The 18,238-nt window shown below is 37.9% G+C and overlaps 4 protein-coding genes across 5 annotated transcripts; 1 reads left to right on the top strand and 3 right to left on the bottom strand.

Annotated features, from left to right (window-relative positions):
- Nucleotides 1-1,986: 1,986 nt before the first annotated feature.
- On the top strand, nt 1,987-5,113 carry LOC108977872 (putative fatty acyl-CoA reductase CG5065). 2 transcript variants are annotated; one of them, XM_018947834.1, is made up of 8 exons: nt 1,987-2,167; nt 2,900-3,124; nt 3,195-3,358; nt 3,420-3,578; nt 4,059-4,354; nt 4,419-4,693; nt 4,752-4,962; nt 5,028-5,113. In XM_018947834.1, the coding sequence occupies exons 1-8, from the start codon at nt 2,119-2,121 to the stop codon at nt 5,092-5,094; spliced, it is 1,446 nt and encodes a 481-aa protein (XP_018803379.1). In that variant the 5' UTR covers nt 1,987-2,118; the 3' UTR covers nt 5,095-5,113. The 2 variants fall into 2 exon arrangements, with proteins under 2 accessions (XP_018803379.1, XP_018803381.1); XM_018947836.1 differs by lacking the exon at nt 5,028-5,113 and having other exon boundaries at nt 4,735-4,859.
- A 22-nt stretch (nt 5,114-5,135) lies between these two features.
- Nucleotides 5,136-12,681, bottom strand: LOC108977871. The gene is made up of 13 exons (XM_018947833.1): nt 12,573-12,681; nt 12,239-12,507; nt 11,094-11,470; nt 9,823-11,021; nt 8,715-9,531; nt 8,388-8,615; nt 7,820-8,313; nt 7,197-7,755; nt 6,851-6,994; nt 6,625-6,768; nt 6,402-6,538; nt 5,634-5,795; nt 5,136-5,570 (listed from the first exon to the last, which is right to left on the bottom strand). Exons 1-13 carry the CDS (start codon nt 12,599-12,601, stop codon nt 5,414-5,416), a joined length of 4,716 nt encoding a protein of 1,571 aa, XP_018803378.1. The 5' UTR covers nt 12,602-12,681; the 3' UTR covers nt 5,136-5,413.
- A 1,798-nt stretch (nt 12,682-14,479) lies between these two features.
- On the bottom strand, nt 14,480-15,436 carry LOC108977810. Its single transcript, XM_018947726.1, has one exon. It carries the CDS (start codon nt 15,424-15,426, stop codon nt 15,013-15,015), a length of 414 nt encoding a protein of 137 aa, XP_018803271.1. The 5' UTR covers nt 15,427-15,436; the 3' UTR covers nt 14,480-15,012.
- A 200-nt stretch (nt 15,437-15,636) lies between these two features.
- LOC108977811 lies at nt 15,637-17,443 on the bottom strand. The gene is made up of 2 exons (XM_018947727.1): nt 17,082-17,443; nt 15,637-15,781 (listed from the first exon to the last, which is right to left on the bottom strand). The coding sequence occupies exons 1-2, from the start codon at nt 17,278-17,280 to the stop codon at nt 15,651-15,653; spliced, it is 330 nt and encodes a 109-aa protein (XP_018803272.1). The 5' UTR covers nt 17,281-17,443; the 3' UTR covers nt 15,637-15,650.
- Nucleotides 17,444-18,238: the final 795 nt, after the last annotated feature.

Raw genomic sequence — 18,238 nt, 5'->3', positions numbered from 1 at the left:
CATTGCACTTTTTCAAAAACACGCATACGAGTACATCGATTGTAAGCACACGGCGTATAATTAACCAAGCTGCGCATGCGCATAAAATTCGATTGATGCACTTTGGAAAARCACACACAGTTATTGGTGTAGATAAAATATCCCCTACAGAGATGCATTTAGTAAGCTTATGCCCGCTTTGCGTCTTCTAGAGTTCGCAGAATATAAAATGTGCACTGATCATTATACTCAATTCAATTCGACAAAACCTCAATATTCCTACTACATATCTATAAACACCTGATTATCGCAGCATCTGGCGAATTATAGTACAATATTTCTGTCATATTTAAATAGAGTATGTCTAAGTAATACCTTGAAACTGGGTTCCATACAGCCTGGAAATGGGTATGAAATTCCACTTCTCTAGCTTATAAATAATTGTTATTTACAATCTTKGAGTCTAATCTTTCCTCGCCACTGCCAATTAAAGTAGAAAAAGTATTTATTTCTGAATATATAGACGATTTTTAGAAAGAGTATGTTATGTAAATGCATCAGTAATGTATATTATAAAGGGTGATCCATTTCGAGGTTCCCTAATTTTTGAAGATTATCTCTTTCAAATGTTGGTCACGGCTAAGTCKCAGAGGGTCCATTCGCTGAGTCCAATTTTCGATGACTTGTTCGAGCATTTCGACTTGTAACTGCCGAATAACACGCATGATATTTTGCTCCAATCGAAGCTGGATTGCCCACATATACTTTAGAMAGAAGAAAGTCTAACAATGTGATATCACACGTTCTTAGTGGGCAATCGGCCGCCCAAACCTTGAAATTATCTGCTCACCTCACCAAAGTGTTCTCCCAATAAATCCATTAATTGAAGAAATATGGACCAATGAATCCACCGATTCACAAACCACACCAAACCGTTGTAGTTGTATTTTCTAGATTAAATGACAACTCTTGAATTACTTCAGGTTACTCTTCGTCGCAAAAATGTGGCAATATTGCTTGTTTATAGACCCATTGGTCASAAATCGGCCTCATTGCCGAACAAAATTTGGCTTGAAAACGTCGGATCTGCTAAGAACTTATCAAAAGCTCATATAGCGAAGGTCAAAGAAAAAGAATGTACATATAGTAGCGTTCATGAAGCAAGAAGTCGTCGTCACCGTCAATTTTGTAGGCCGAAATACATATGTATATCAAAAATGGACAACTTAGTCAAGTAATTTTCTCTTTACATATAATTGTTTTAGGTAAGGATGATGCTGTTCTAGAGGCAGAAAACATTCTTAAAAAAATACAGAAGCATTGTGCTGAGTTGACAGTTCTCGGCCGGATAATAATCCGAGTCCGGTTCCGACTGTCGTGGGAACGGAGAACTACTCTATCTTACTTTAGGTTCGTCAGATCACTGATCCATACTGAAAATCAACTACGACATACCAGTTTTTTTTTTTTATGAAACCACCCTTTAAGTAGAGGAATATTTGAAAAAAAAACTAAGATGATCTGCGCTTCATATATTTTTCTCGACACTGTTACTTAATAGTAAACAATCCGCAAAAGCATTAGAAGCAGGTTATGGTTAAACGGCAGATTGCATCATTGAAACATTCAAGTGAGCCGCAAAAATAGCACCTATGTACAGACAGACACATTTTTGGAAAAGCGCTAAGTTGCAAGAGGTAAGCTAAATAAAAAGAGAGCGTTAGCGAAAGGGAGAGTCATTAAAAAAAACCGTTTCCCGCCAAATTTGCAAATGTTGCGAATAACTGTAAAGCAAAAATTCATTCATTTCTCAAACACCACTTTACAATGGTTGTGTGTTGCCACAAATTGTTGCACATAGCCGCATAAAGTCGCTGAAGCAGAGCGTCTATGAAATACTCACTGGAAAACTTGTTTTCTTAGGATGTTGATGTTGTTTTCGAATATCGCCGCTACCAACAATTTACTTTCGCACAACACTTTTCACTTTCATTCGGCTCGGTGGAGTGTTTGCATGGCAGCAACGCGGAAAATCTAAATTTTATTAAAATTGCAAAACAAAGCAACAAYAACAAAGGAGTTTATGCAATAAATACCCAAATATATGTATAAGAGTTTGTACCACGTTTCTGAAGCAGTATGTCCGAACCCGAGGATTTCTACCAGGACGCAGAGATTTTTGTAACGGGTGAGTTGGAAGGCGAAAAAATTAATTTGTTTGATCAACTGTAAATGGAAAAGCTTTTCAGAAAATTATACGGTTGTAGAGATTTTTATACGAGAGTAGCTTTATAAAGCCGTGACTATTTGAATGTGAAGTGTGACATATATAAATCTAAATGCAACGCTGCTGTTGTCATTTGTTAAAAAAAACTGTCWAATTTTGACAAAATTCTGGTGGCTGAACTCGAGAGGGGCTGGAAACTTCTTCTTCTTTACCGGCGTAGAAATCGTTTAAGCGGTTATAGCCGAGCTAACAATAGTCAGTCAGTTTCTTTTTTTAGCAATGTGGCGCCAATTGGAGCCAAGCCAGTTTCTTCTCGACCTACTCGTTGTTGAAACGTCGAAACCTGGATACATCATAATACTCCATAGATCAAAGAAAACTTTAAATAAGAGACCTTTATAGACTTATGGCGGTCTTACTTAAAATTTACTTTGTTCGACAAAGACAACGATGGTTCACTATAGAAGCCGAACTCTTCAAAGAATTTCTACAAACCATTTTCTGAACCAAAAGCAATCCATGACATTGAAGTACCTATTTGTTCTCCAGTTCATACTGCTTTCTTAAGCTTTGAGTAGAGCACTGAACACACTTATTAAGCTGTTATTGAAAGAGTCACCCAGTCCTTTGTAACTACCCTCGTAGTTGTTTTGCTCGCAAATTTCCATTTTACATTATTTTTTTTTCATTTAGGCGCCACTGGCTTCGTAGGCAAAACGCTGTTGGAGAAGTTGCTTTGGAGTTTTCCACAAATCGCTCACATTTACATGTTAATACGCGAGAAGAGCGGCCAAACGGTGGCGCAACGTTATCAGGATTTTGTGCAGCATAAAATTTTTCAACGCCTGCGCACGCATTATCCGGAGCGGCTGGAAAAACTGGTCTACCTGAAGGGTAACATTGAGTGTGACGATTTCGGTGAGTGACGTTAGTAAATTAGTAGCTTCATACTTTACTATTGCTTTTTTCATTTATTTATTTTTTTCAGGTTTAAGCCCCTCGGACCGCCATCGCTTGTGCACGCATGTGCAGATCATTTTCCACAGCGCCGCCACAGTGCGCTTCAATGAGCGCTTGAAAGTCGCCGCACGCGTGAACGCCATCGGCACTTGGCATCTGCTGGAGTTATGCAAGGAAATGCCACAGCTGAAGGTAGTACTTATATTTTAATGCTGCGTCAAGTTACTAACTCCTATGCGCATCTTTCGTACAGAGCTTCGTCTACGTCTCGACGGCGTATTGCAATCCGGGGCGTAAATTTGTCGATGAATTGATATATCCCACTTTGCCGCCCGTTAACTGGAAAATGTTCGTTGATTGCACCAACAAAATACCAGATGCTTATTTCAACAGCTTAGCCAATTATATTAAGGTTAGTAACTAACTTTGAGACATTTGCCGGCAAAATGTTCCTTTTTCAGTCAACTAAGCGTCGGTAGAGGTAATGTATTTAAGAWATGGTCTCGGGCGAAGCTTCYGACMAAATTAGAAATGTACTTTCTACTACCGAAAATCCATCAGATTCGAATACTATTTTAAATGCGTATCAAGTGATATTAAGCTACGTAAAAGCAGAAGTTCAGCCCAAAGAGAAAGTGCGAAAGTTGTAAAGGACTTGTTGCTACATCATTTTTCGAAATRRCTTTAGGCTTTGAAATGCAGAAAATACTGGCTAAATTTCATTGGCATCRGCGCTAAAACCAGYTTCTTGCRATGCGTTWCTCAGTTTTGAAGGAGTTTTTACCTCRAACCCAATAACAYGAAAACTATTTTTATTGTTTAAGATTTGTAAGAAACAATTTTCCAAGGTTYTAACAGTACTYTCTKTTCAAATTAACCAACTTTCTCAAAGGGTCCTCATCCGAACACTTACACCTTCACCAAATCGATCGCCGAGCAAATTGTGAATGATTACAAACAGTGTATACCAATTGTAATCGTACGTCCATCGATCGTGACGGCAGCGCATCGTGAACCATATCCCGGCTGGATCGACAACATACAAGGCATCACCGGCATTATGATGGAAATCGGTAAGGGTACAATCAGCAGCATATTAGGCGATAAGGACATCATTTGCGACATAATACCGGTGGACTTTGTGGTCAATACATTGATATTGATGGCACAAAAGGCAACGCTGGGCAGGTTTGTAACGTTAATTTATAAATCGATATCATTGAATGTGTATATTAAACATTATCTCCGCTAGAGTTTACATTGCCAACGCTACTTCGGGTGTTACAAATCCCATTACATGGGCGCGCCTAGGCTGTCTGACGCTAAAGTGGTCGCGTATCTATCCGACCAAGCGTATTTTGATGTATCCATACTTCAAGTACCGGAAAAGCTTCATGTTACACGAAATCGCTGTTATTTTACTACACTATGTGCCCGCTTTATTGATGGATCTGCTAACCTTGTTGCGGCAGAAGCGAAAATTTGTTTTGCCGATTGCAAAAAAGTTTAGACAAGCTTGCTTGGCAGGTAAACACTTCAATATGCAGCATAAAGATATACAATTTTAGGTATCTTCCATGGACAGGTCGCACCTTCTCACTGAATGAGTGGATTTTCAAAAACCAAAGTCGTTACTACTTTCAAGAATTACTGCAGAGTACACCAGCACAACATTTAACATGGAACTTGGAAACCCTAGACTATGATAACTACATAAGAGAGTTTGTAATTGGCATACAGAAGTATCTGCATCGTGAACCCTTTCAGGAGAACGCCAGCAAATGGAAGATCACACGGTGAGCAGCAGTGTAAATCGAAAGAATCGAAAATCTTAATTGAAGGTTTTTCCATTTTTCCACAGTTTATACTTTACCTGGGCGTTTATGCACATATTTTTAACTCTATTAGTGTTTTACTTTTTACTTTAATATAAGCTGCTAAGTAATAGAAGATCTTTATTGTTTTGACATAGTGAATATATTGTAAATCAAAACTAATAACATACATAAACATATGTATATATATTATGTACATAAATATGTATGTACATATATAATGCATCCAGTAATGAGAGAATGCAATGGTTGCTATAAATCAGCTATTTTCCCGACGTCCACGTTTGCACCCGCTGAGAGCGTCGCTAAACTGATGTCACATAAAATGCCACCATCTTGTATTCTCCGGCATAAATAAGTAACAATTATTATAAAATAAACATAAATTCTTGGTTAAAATGAAGAACTTGTATTAATTCATTGGCTGTCCACAATCATCGGGTGGTGGTCCTAAGGTTGGGAAGGTGCGCAAACGTTGTAATTCTAAAATCGTCTTCAGCTCCAATATATGCGCATAATCCTGTCGCACTTCGTTAATCAAGTAGCTGTGCCGTTTCACCTTTTCCATGCTGTGGGCAGGGAAAACAGTTAAATTGGAAAACATGATACATTGGCAGAGAGTATAGATTTACCTTTCATTGCGCTCTCTTTGCAGTTTCTCTTCCAAGAGAGTATCCCGATTTGCGGTAAATAGGGCTACATCTACTTTAACCTCATCGATGGATCGATTTAATGCCTGATTTTTGCGTTTTACCTCAACTATTTGATCTTTACATACAACTATTTTCTCATTGCTGGGTTGAAAGAAAAAAACAACATTTGGTATACAGTATCTTCAGCTTGAAAATTGCGTTGTAAAGTCAAAAAARATTCTAGAAAATAAAGTTTGGGTGTATCGAAAATAATCTATACRGTTCAAAATACTATGAAAATTTTCTGAAACTTATTAGCATATTATTTAATGCTAGAAATGTTCTCAGAAGTTTAGTATAGGCAGCATTGCATTACTTTCGGATTATGAGTTTATGATCGGATGATGTGGGATCACCCATCTAACCCAACCGAATCTGAAGCACATCTAGGCTTTAAAATTTATTCGACTAATTATTGGAAAAAATAAACWAAATTTTTAAAAACAAAACAGTAAACTGTTGAGGAAACAGTATGTAAAAGTATACAAATTTGGGTCCACCACTGTCTGGTTGACTTGATTGACTGTATTCAAATTGAACTTTCTTCGCTGACAAGACTCGMCATTAGGTTCCAACAATTCGTTCCTTCAACACAAAAGAGCTTCAAAACATATTATTTCTTRGATTAAAGCTGATAACTCAAATTCATAGCCTAACTCTTCCTTATTTCATTAAACAACTTTTACATATCTTATTAGTCGAACTTACATGCGGTCTAAATTTTTGCGGTATGCCGTTACGCGCTGTTCAATTAACTGATCGATACTGCCTATTCGGGATAGTTTGATACGCTCTTCCTTAATTTTCTTCCATTTTCGCAATAATTGTAGAAATTCGGCGGTGACCTTAAAAAAATAATGAAAATGATAAAAAACTTCAACGCGCACCAACAGGCTCTTTTCAGGCTTCAATATTAAAGCTTACTGCTTACCTTACACTTCTCGATGACTTCCAACATATACTTGAGATAATCAATGTTTGCACGATACATTTTATGCTCCCACTCTTTGTAGAGCACCTGTCGTCGAAAGACGGCCAAACGTTGCATTGTGCGCAGTTTCTTAGCACCAGCTTTCTATAGAGTCATTAGAAAAAATAAAACTGTGTATTTAACTAAAATGCTCAATTTTAACATAACACCYTAGTAGTATTCTTACCTTGATTAAGCTATTCACATCGTTTATATCGTCAATGTTCATTAGAATACAGTTTTGTAAATTCTTCATGGACCCACCGATGGATGTTTCCACCTGACCCAAAGGCAACACCAATTCCAAGCGTTGATTTTGTACGATATTGAACTAAAATGTAAAAAATTATATTACCAGAGRACTCGACATATTCGAGATCGAATGAGCAGAAAAATTTAGTTACTCGTAATTTAAATGAGATTCTGTCCTGAGATGTCTTTCTTAATACTCACTTTACCTCAAACTTAATTTAGCCAACCAAGTGAATATTACCTGTTTCGGTTTCCACACTTATCTTACTATTCATACTCACATACTGTCCCGATAGGCGATCCGTTTCTGACATCATCTGCTGTTTCAGACTTCTCAAATTATTCAAGTCAGTTATGGAATTATTTAATTTGTCCTGTGAATCGGTCAAATGGAAGCCTTGACCTTTAATCTTAAGCTCATTCTCGATTTTTTGTCGTCGCAAGCGCACGAATTGATCCCAATACTTTGGTTCTAGTTGATGTGGCGCATTTTGTATATCGTCTAAATGGTGCAAACTAGTAAAGTACTCCTGCACTTCGACGGGTAAGGGGAACGTGAAACGGCTCTTATGAACCAAACGCGCAGCGACCTCGTGGCACACCAAAGCCGCTTGAAATGAGCGTTGCTGCATTTTGGGGCGTCGCCTAAATAGTTTACTCAATTCATGCGAAAAAGTCGGTGCATTCGCGAGAAAGTTGCCTTTAAATTGTCGTTCAATAGTTTTGTCACGTGCGTTTAAGGTCTCCATATCCTGTTTGATATCAGCGATGGATTTCTCGGAGAATTCAATCAGTTTCACATAACGATTAGTGTACTCATTGGCCTTTTCGGTTTCAACTCTACAATTTCAGTTGCAAGTGATGCATTCTTTATAGAATTGTTCATAAAGTTAGTGCTACTAACCTCAAATCTGCAATGGAATTACGTAAGGTCACACGCTGATAGAAAGACACCTTCAAACCGAGTAAGCGCACGCGAAAATGTTTCAAAGCAAAATCATATTTTAGCTTAAGTATCGCCATTTGAGCGCAGCGTTCATTAAATTTATGAATATAGTTGATTTTCAACTCGTTCGTTTTGCGTTCGTTCACATTCAGTATGCGTAAATATTTATTGCGATCTTCGGTTAGTATGCGTAAAGTTTCCTCATATATACGCAGTAGTTTTTGATCCTCCAAGGTGTATTCGTGCGGTTGCCGTTTCGACATAAATTCTGGCTCTGGTGGCGTCTTCTTGATCTCCTCTTCCCACAATTTCTCCAACACGCCATCCATCATGGTATTCAGCGCACGCATCCAAAAATCAATAGACCACAGCAGCATGCGTCCACGTTTCTGATCGCTAACCACCGCTTTTTTGGCACGTCTATTGATCGCTTTAATCTCAGAATCATCAACCTATAGGGAATCAGGAAATCAGATATTAAATAATACCGAAATTAGTGTCAAGAGTTGATCCTCCCTTTTCTTACCGTCATTATACGTTCCAAAACCTCATCGTTCATTAGTACTGGCACCGATAACTGCTGCGGCGTGAATGTTTTCATACCCAATAGTGAGAGCATGATGTTCATATCGGTATAAATATGGGTCAGCGACGTATTTGTTTTTATAATACTTTTCATGATTTCTTCTTTGTAAAGTTTTTCTTGTTCGAACAATTTATTGTACTCTTCGCGTAGCGGCACATCCAAAAGAACCTGAGGGATAGTTTTAGCAGTAGATAGAGAGAGTAAGAAAGCATAAGATCAGTTGCAGGGTACTTAAGAGAAGAGACCGTACATAGAAAGCCAGCTCACCTTGAATTTTATGTCATGGTTGCACATCTGGTTCGCCGTAACCCAAGTTATATCCTGCATTTGGAAATCCTCCGACATTAGATGCTCAAAGACATTACCCACAATTTTATACAGCTTCCGTTTCTTCTTCACGACAGCAGCAGGCACTTCAACTTCCGCCTCARCTTCATCAGCAGGTATAGCAAACACAACGCTAGTAGTGCCGACAATTTCTTTTTGCGGTACAATTTCTTCGGTTTCTTGGTCCTCTTCGAGCGGTTCGAAGTCTTGAAAACGATATAAGTCGAAAAAATCCATCATGTCTTTCTGCACTTTACTCAGTGAATAGTTCTCGAATGCGTTGTTCGCAAAGATTGCACGAACTTTCGTGCTGATCTTCAACGAATTTTGCGCAATCAAATTCATAATCCAATCACGTATGCGACTCTTATCCAGAATGCTCTCCATTAGTGAATTGTGTTCGATTTCGCAGACTTTACGCGCCTCAGCATTCAGCTGATTCAACCAGGCGTAGTTAAGGCAAAATTTCCGGTAAATACCTTGAGTTTTGCCCGTTACTGCGATGTCGTAGTCAATGAGGGCACGCACTTCCTCCTCCAATTGAGCCAGCCGTTTGTCAATATTAGCGCGTCGGTCATAATTTTCTTTCGAAATCAATTGCTTAGTAAACGATGCCGTTGAAGGTGTTTCAACCTCATGTTCTAACTCGAGCTCCACTGGTACTTCGAGTATCTCGGTGTTCTCTCGTAGGTTATCGGCAAGSGGTGGTAGGCGAGAAATCTTCAAACAACCAGATTCCAGTAAAACTGCCAGATATCTGAAAGTAGTTATTTAAATAGATAGCTCAAACTAAAAGAGTTGAAATTGAGGTCTTAAGGTGACTCTGAAATTCGAGGAAGTCCAAAACATACAYACATGCATAGTAACTCACGCAATACCAAAGAAGATAGAACACTATATGTGTTCCCTGACAGTTGGTGCTAACACAACATTAAAAATTGGGAGCTTATGAAATTGTGAGACTTAGTTCGGAGATTGATGCGAACCCAATTTMAACTAGCGACTCGCAACTTCAGCTAAAAATCTTAAATATAAGGATCTTACTCACTTGCTGTTATAGATTTCTTTTATGTGCCTTATGAGACGCTGTGAGTAGCTGGAATACAGTTTCCGACATACCACATACGGCTTCGAGCTACGCTTATGGTGACGAAAGTGTATCATTAGCGTGCTAACATCATAGGTTATGATGTGATTTGAACCCGCCACACCCGATACATATGCCATATGCAACGTATTTAAAGAGCGCATTAAGATCACTTTGTCCATATGCTGTATAAAATAAATATCCAGCGAGAAACTGTCTACCGGCAATGCGATAAGTTCCACATGATCCTTATTCGARACGTCCAACAACGTGATGTTTCGATATTTCTTCTGTAAGTTATACATACGACGATTGACCACACGCTTGTCCGCCAGCCAAGCAGAAACCCACAATTCATCCGCATACGGAATATCAGTGTCTTTGATTTCGTCTTGGGAYAAAAATGACAGGGCATGATCCTGATCGATCAGGAAGAAGTGCAGCATACGTTTGTGCGAGCGACTGAGTAACGGCACTACGATGAGAAAACGTTCGGACTTAAAATCCACAACCATTTCTTTATACTCGTTTTTCATRGTCTTGATTAGACCGGTTTGGTTTGCTAAATATATCTCTGATATGCCATATTTATCGATCTCCATGATGTGTAAAATGGTGGGTGCACGTATCTTCTCGAAMGACAAGAAGTACACCTTACCATCTGTGGTGCCGGCGGCAGCAAATGGCGAGGAATTGTGCGTGGCAACGCATGAACCGTTCGGTATTTGCAACGACGAGTATTTGGTGTTGCGGCTTATTTCGAAAGCGCACAGCATATTGCCACGTGTGAGTATGAGTAGGTTCTCCTCCTTCAGGCCACGCAATATAGTAAAGTCTTCCACCGTATAGTTCGAGACGGAAAAGTCGACAAGTGTGCTATAGTACTCGCTCGCCTGCAGTTGATACAATGAGCCCACATCGTCGGTAGCGTAAGCTTCGCCGGCGAAGTTGGAAACAATCTTCACAATCGGCACACGAATGTCCTTCAATACCCATTCTACAGCCCAGTTGTTACGTTTATGAGTTATCAATGTCGCACTGTTGGCGTTGGACACTATAAGACCCTGCTTGTGCGCAAATAAACAGTGTGGTTGTGGTTGGTCATGGTGTGAAAATGTGGTGCCCCACTGACGTGACAAAAAGAATTGTGCTACTTCTATCTGTAAATAAAAATAAAAACCGTTGCGAGACATCTTGTATGTAACTAGTAAATAATTGTATCTACAACTTACACTGAACACAACACCGAAATCATTCACCACATACATCACATCGTTTTGCGAGCACATGGCGAATTGCGTACTCAATAAATGCGATTTCGGCAACTGAACACGCGATATCTCATGCAGTACCATAGCCTCGGCGGTATAATGCATTTCCCAGAAGACTATCGCTTTTTCGAACTTCGAGAACTGCATGATCATGGGCCAAGTGCGGCTGGAGCAATGCAACGAATGTACTGAGCATTTAATACCAGTAGCGACCTCTACCAATAAGTTACCGGTACGACAATTCCAAATTCGGAATGAATAATCCGGGAATCCACTTAGAGTGATAAGCATGTCGTAGTTGGAGAAAAGCATGTCCACATAGCTGACGACGTTGTTACCTAATAATAATTTATTGAAAAAAAAAAATTTTTAGGTAAACATTGTAGGTATTTCAAAAGGAACGTAAAAGAMAAATTCAACTATCCATGGAGCTSAGCWAGRCACACATAATACTAGGGTTAATACTATCTTCAGCTGCGGATATGCCCTTTTCTTTGTCCGTCACACTTATGTATGTAGATTTATGACTGGAGGATTCATTAAATATTATAAAGATGCTTAGGTTTCTTATGTTTCTAAACATTTTTTTTTTTTTTATTTATTTTTTTTTTTTTTTTATTTGACAACTATTTTCCATTTAATGAAAAAATTCTGACATTTATGTTCCGAACGGTGAATCCCAGTGACAMATGAGTTCAATGGTCTGTTTCGACCATTATTTATGTTCTAGTTTTTTGGAACCGCCTGYTATATCTCCTCCCTCCTTCCATCGAGAATCAGCTTTACAAAAAAGGATACAAAACGACATTAACTTTCAGAATATCGTACAGAATATTCATTCATTCATGCACCAGGATAAAAAAGATTACTACAAAGCGCAGACAGGACGAGGCGTTCAAACTCTCGACGCAGATGGGTTTCAAAGTACAAACACGGATATCGGATGAAGCGTATTAATTGTAGACAATTTTGACTAAAGATAGAAGCAATAGAAGCAGCAAGGAAACTCAAATCAGTATCTTTTTTAAGAAAGGTTAGACGGTTTTCCACCCAAAATCATGAGAGGGTAGTATTAACCAAAATATCCCGAAATACTTTATACATACAACGTAATTGCAACAACTTGTGCATATCTGGATAGCGCACAATGTGTATGGTTGGCCGTATAACAGTTTCTGAATATGCGAACATCGGCAGCGAGAAGTGTCCAGCGAGATTACGTGCACCCAATCCCACACCTGGATTATCAATGGTGTAGTACAATTTGTTTCGTGTCTTCAAATCGGTGAAATGTATTGTGTGATCGTGAAGTGCCGCCAAAGCCTCCATGCCGATGCTGATAAGCGAATATGGCGACGCGTACGTTGCCCATAAGCTGGAAGAAAATGTTATAAGGATTTAGTTGCATAAAAAACACAGTTTTAGTTTTTGTTAAATCACCAAGATTCCCATGCTTCCGAACTGGTCATTGGATTGTGTTTTATTGAAAATTATTTTATATTTAAGAAAACAAAATTATTTTTTCGTGATATTGAAAAATGAAAAATCGTGCTTCTAGCATTGAGTTACTGAACAAACTAATTGACTTGAAATCGGCTTGAAACAGTACAGTGTTGATATGGAAACGAATAATAACTGAGTCAAGGAATTTAAAAAACGTTATTGTTGCCAGGTAGCTTCATTTGTTTTCCTAGCGTTTGTTTGTTCGTCTATTTTGTGGCTTCTAATCTTGAGAGTCTGTTAATCGATGAAACTATGATAAAGGTTCGAATATTTTTATTTTTCGGACTGAATTTCTCGAGTAACTAATCATATGTACTTCTATAAAATATTTTCTTTAAGTATTCAGAGCCAAATATAAATAATATGCGATAAGACTATGCATATATATGGGGTTTTCCTTAAAGATCCATACCTCTTTCGTCTTAAGTGATGGCAAAACCTTCTTCATTTGCCATCGCAACAGGGTTAGGCACAGGAAAGGCGTTCATTGCTTTCTCTATATCACTTTTCTATACTTTTATCCGTCTAGAAAGGGCGTAATTTTTAATCAGTCGAAAGCAGTATTTTTTGGCCACGGGTCTTTGGCATTTAAGACTAAATATGATTCCGCGACAAACAAAACTGCTTTCTCAAGGTCTACTTAGCAGTCTGTCAGTTAAATTCTGGTTCTTAACTGAAAGAAGGTGTCTTGGTTAGGTTAATTAGAACTTGACTGATTGATGGCTAGTAATCAGACATTGAGAAAACGGACGCTAAGACTTCTAAATTATAACTTTCTACCACGACTCAACAGCAAACATATATGTATATTCTCCTTCATCACTGAATTCTTTCATTCCGCTTATTTATTGAAGCTATACAAGGTAGAAATAATGACGCACTGCTGAATTGAATCAATATCAGCAGTTCTGTTAAGATATTTTTTGGAGGGCAGATCCAAAGTGAATACGATGCTCCTTGCCTTTTTTGACATTAAAGGCATCGTCCACCATGAATTTGTTCCGCCTGAACAAACCGTCAACGCCAAATTTTACGTGGAAGTTCTCGAGAGACTCAAACGAAGGTTCAATCGGATCCGACAAGACATCGCAGCCGATTGGAAGTTGCACCACGACAATGACCCGGCTCACACCACCTTTTTCGTGATTAGCTACCCAGCCAAAACCAGTATCCCAACGCTTCCGCAGCCGTCCTACAGCCCAAATGTGGTCCCCCGGACTTTTATTTTGTTTCCTTGCCTGAAAAGATCGATGAAAGGCAATCATTATGAGACGACAGAGGGTTAGAATCGGCATGCACTTCTGCTCTTAAGACTATTCCGGAGAATGCCTTTCGTGACGCCTTCAATGCTTGCAAATCGAGCTTATAACAATGCATCGATTTTAAAGAATTATAACGATTTTTTCAATAAATTTTTTTAAATCGACTCAGTCCTATTACTTTACGGATAAACCCTATATTCGAGTTTTAGATAAGAAGAGATGGGAAATATGATCAAGTTTTTGCAAAAAATCAGAACACCAGATTTGACTTACGCCTTTTTTGTAAATATTGTCACTAATGCGCATCCATTTAAGGATAATTGCCTAAGCTAATTATATATGTACTCATGTACTCAGCTTAATCTTCATACTCACCAGTTCTTTTTGTGAAAGAGAGGAGTAAACTCATCACTATAAAGTCTCCAAAAATCTAAAATTCTAATACAAATCTTCTTCTTCAAATTAGAGAACACATATAATGTTTTGTGTAGAACGATGCACAGGATACTGAGATTTTATTCAAGCTGCTCTCGTGATTAAGTTATGCATACCAAGCGCACAGATCTAAACTACTATAACATATATGAGTAACTGTAATTCGTTTTTATTTAATATTTTCTTTATAATTTTTGTATATTTATTTATACGTATATTCGTAAACATCATTTAAGTTCTTAGCAAAGTTGATTCATAACCATGTTTGTATTATTGATGATAAATTGTAAGCTTTAATGTCAATAAAATCAAATATTGTGTAATAAGCAATAAGAATAGATTATAGAATATACTGAGTAGGGTATAAAGCGTACATATGTATTGGAGAAGATGCCTAGGCATTTAATTGAGATCTTTCCGCATTACGCGCATTTTAGATATGGCATTCGAAACACCATTATACATAGTTAGATAGAGTGAATAAATATGTTTGAGTAAATATATAATATATATGTAATTGCTTGTATATAAGCATTTTTAAGTTTGATTATTTTCCTGCAACATTTTTAAACAAATTCTTTTATAGACATTTATATAAGCCAACGTTTAGGCGCATTTAAGTATAGTATATGTATGTGTACAGTATATTTAATATATTTTCATGTATATATTGTGGTAGCTCATATTGCCGTCGTCCAAATCGTCTCATTTAACCAACAAATATTTTTTGTTACTTTCACTAATCTAAAGAACTCTTGCAGACGTTGCTGACGTATGCAGACGCCGTTAATGTCCACGTATTTATATTTTATTTCTTGCTTTTGCATTTCTACATCACTAGTATTATTAATTCTCAACTCTTTTGTYATTTGCTCAAAACCTTGTTGTGGCTCCCCACCGTTGATCTGCGCCAAATGATGTTCGACTATTTGATCGACATAAATAAAATCGCCGGATTCATTCAGCGGTTCGTTAGTTTGTATCTTACGCAGAATTTCGTTGCGATAGTAGTCGTTGATCAGCGAGAGCATACCTTTGGTATACCAATAGATAATACCCATGAGGAGCACACCCTGCATAAAGGGTCCGACCATTTTTCAAACTTATTATATGTCAATATGTAATAGTTATATAATATATAGTATGTTGATAAACAGTTATTGTATTAATTTTTCTTCACTTTCTTGGATTATATTATAGCATTTCTGGTTATAATATAATATAMATATATGTATGCTTTGTTTTCTAATATTTTAGTTAATTTTCATATTATAATTCTCTTGCAATAATTTTTCTTACTTAATTTGTCTTACGCAAATTACTGCGCCACTTGGAAGGACTCCAACCATTCTCGCAACATGTAGTACTGCTCTTTGAAATTCGGCCAGGCCATTGTAACAATCAGCATRATGGTGTTGGCGAAAACAAAGAGCTTCATAATCTCCACGGCTATAAAGCGAATCAAATAATAAAAGCAATTATTTTCAAATGTACTTTATACCTTCCATGATTATAGTAATTCATGCTAGCTATAAAATCACTTTAAAATATTTTCTACTTTCTACACACTGTAAAGATGGTCTAAAAGGAAAAATAATAATCATGTTCAATACGCCTGCTCTCCATTCGCAATATCAGCGTTGTATACATGAAAGCAAGTATGTACCTAATTATCCAGCGCAATTAAATGCAAGAGGGTGTGTTAATACCTCAATCAAGCTCTCATTGAGCGTGTCAATCTATTTGTCTTACACCATAGGCCTTTAGAAGACCCGTTCTAATGCCACCGGAATTAATATTCCCTCACTCTATTTCAACTCTGCTGCTGATGATCATCAGTACGAAAAGTTTTATCTAAACAATTTCTGAGACTTCGTCAGGAAACTCTCGGCCGAAAGTTGAGATAATTTTGCTATATGGAGCTTTACAATCGCATAGAAGATTATTCATAGTTTCCTACTCTTCTACCTTCTGACAGCATCTACATTAGTCGTTATAAGGCGTTCCTATTCTACTGGCATGATTGAATATTAGACAGCGACATGTAGTACTCCTGCAGAGTCCTTATAGAATTCCTTTTAAATTGTAATAATCGGCATGTGTGTTCCATATTCAATTCATGCCACATTTGCCTTCTTGTTGAGCAAGTCAGCGATTGATTCCACCGAAACTCAGCTAAATTTATAACATATTTATCGACGAAATATCTACTTACTAGCAAGAGGCGTAAAAATTCCCGCTTTTCCGGAGTCTAATTGTAGGCTGGTACCTGTTGTGGCTAGTTCATCAGCTTCACAGTTCCCAGAAACATCTCTATATCCTGGAACCCATTCCTGAGAGATGAGAACTTTACTTGCTCACACTAACTTGAACGAAACCTTAAGAGACTTAAGTGATCTATATATACAGCTCCAGATATTACTTAAATTTATTGGTAGGCAGCTTGTGAAGGGTCTTAGAGATTATGTCTGTTCTTCATGAGAATATAGGAAAGTCGTAATAGATTATTTTATAAATGTCTAGCTTTAAGAATAATTTTCATAGTGAGAATATGAATTAAAGTCAAAAAAGAATAGTCCTTTATATACGATCGAACAACTGACATCTCTCGACGATACTTAAGTAAATCTTATACCGTCCGAACTGTTATATCTCATATGATAATTTATCGATTTTACATGGAATATATTTTTTAATTGACACCTCTGACGCACTAAATCTTTAATGAAAAGTATTATATGTAGCATACCTTCCGGCGAACGCAGGTAATCGCCAAAACCAGAGTTCAGATCATTCTCCGAGTGCAACTCCTTGCATTTATCTGCCTTGAGCTTCTCCTCCACCTTGGCATCGGCTTCCTCCTGCTTGCCCGCATTATTGCGAAAGCTGTTGCGCGATTTGCCATAACCCGACGAGGAGTTGGCAAATGCGCCTTTCTTAGGCTTCATGCCAAAAGTACTTGCTCCACTTGCCAACTGACCACCGATCACTGACTGCTGACTGGAGTTTCGATTCAGGAAAAAGAAATTAATTCACCCAACAACTCCGCAACCTGTGCAGGCCACAAATTGCTGCGAAAAAGTTCCAACCTCGACGCTAAGTGGTCGCCAACTAAATTCTAAATTATATTATGCTGCATTGCCATGAGAACTTGCGCTAAGTCGCGCATATTTTGGGTCACTTACACATTTACGGAAAATGTCTATGGCTTCCAAGTTGATTTTATTGATTACCTGTTACTACATATTTTCGCACAGTAGAAAGTGAAAAGCAAATCAAGAAATAATCTTATCACATATTGTACATACAAAGCAATATAGGTATGTGGGTAATCGGTCAGTCGCAAACGAAGGCGAACCATATGATGAGATGGAGGCGTTATTACTCTCTGCCAAGTGTCATAAGTCCCATTGTCAGCTATTAGAATCATGATCTTTCCCAGAGAGTGAGATAAAAGCGCTGTCAGTTATGTCATATTCGACGCCATCTCGTATAAACCTTACATCATCGATCAATATCATTAAGTGCTGCCTCCGTCTGGGAATATGAACGTTAGGYTACCATGAATATATAATATAAGTTTGCAAGTTTACTCTGTAGKCGGATTGACAGATATATACTCAATCGACCAGCGTTTCCATTCTGGTTACAAGAGTCATCATGTTGTAGAAGTCTAAGTGTCGCCCTCTGGAACCTGATAAATTACAATTGTGTCTTTTCGTTGTATTCCAGATCAAGGTATAAGGCAGGTGCCAGGTGAAGGCGAACACGATTCCCCATWGCTCGTGTGTATTAGGCGTGGAAAATCTTAATCCGATCAGATATTCACCATGCTTTTGACAGCAGGAAAAGGAGCAGCCTTTATGCCGCGATGTCTGAATTTGGTATCCACGCAAAACTAAAGCG

The sequence above is a fragment of the Bactrocera latifrons genome, unplaced genomic scaffold (assembly GCF_001853355.1).
Source record: "Bactrocera latifrons isolate USDA-ARS-PBARC rearing strain unplaced genomic scaffold, ASM185335v1 scaffold_96, whole genome shotgun sequence".
NCBI lineage: Eukaryota > Metazoa > Arthropoda > Insecta > Diptera > Tephritidae > Bactrocera > Bactrocera latifrons.
Note: the sequence above shows the minus strand (reverse complement) of the source record. Positions and strands in the feature narration are given on the sequence as shown.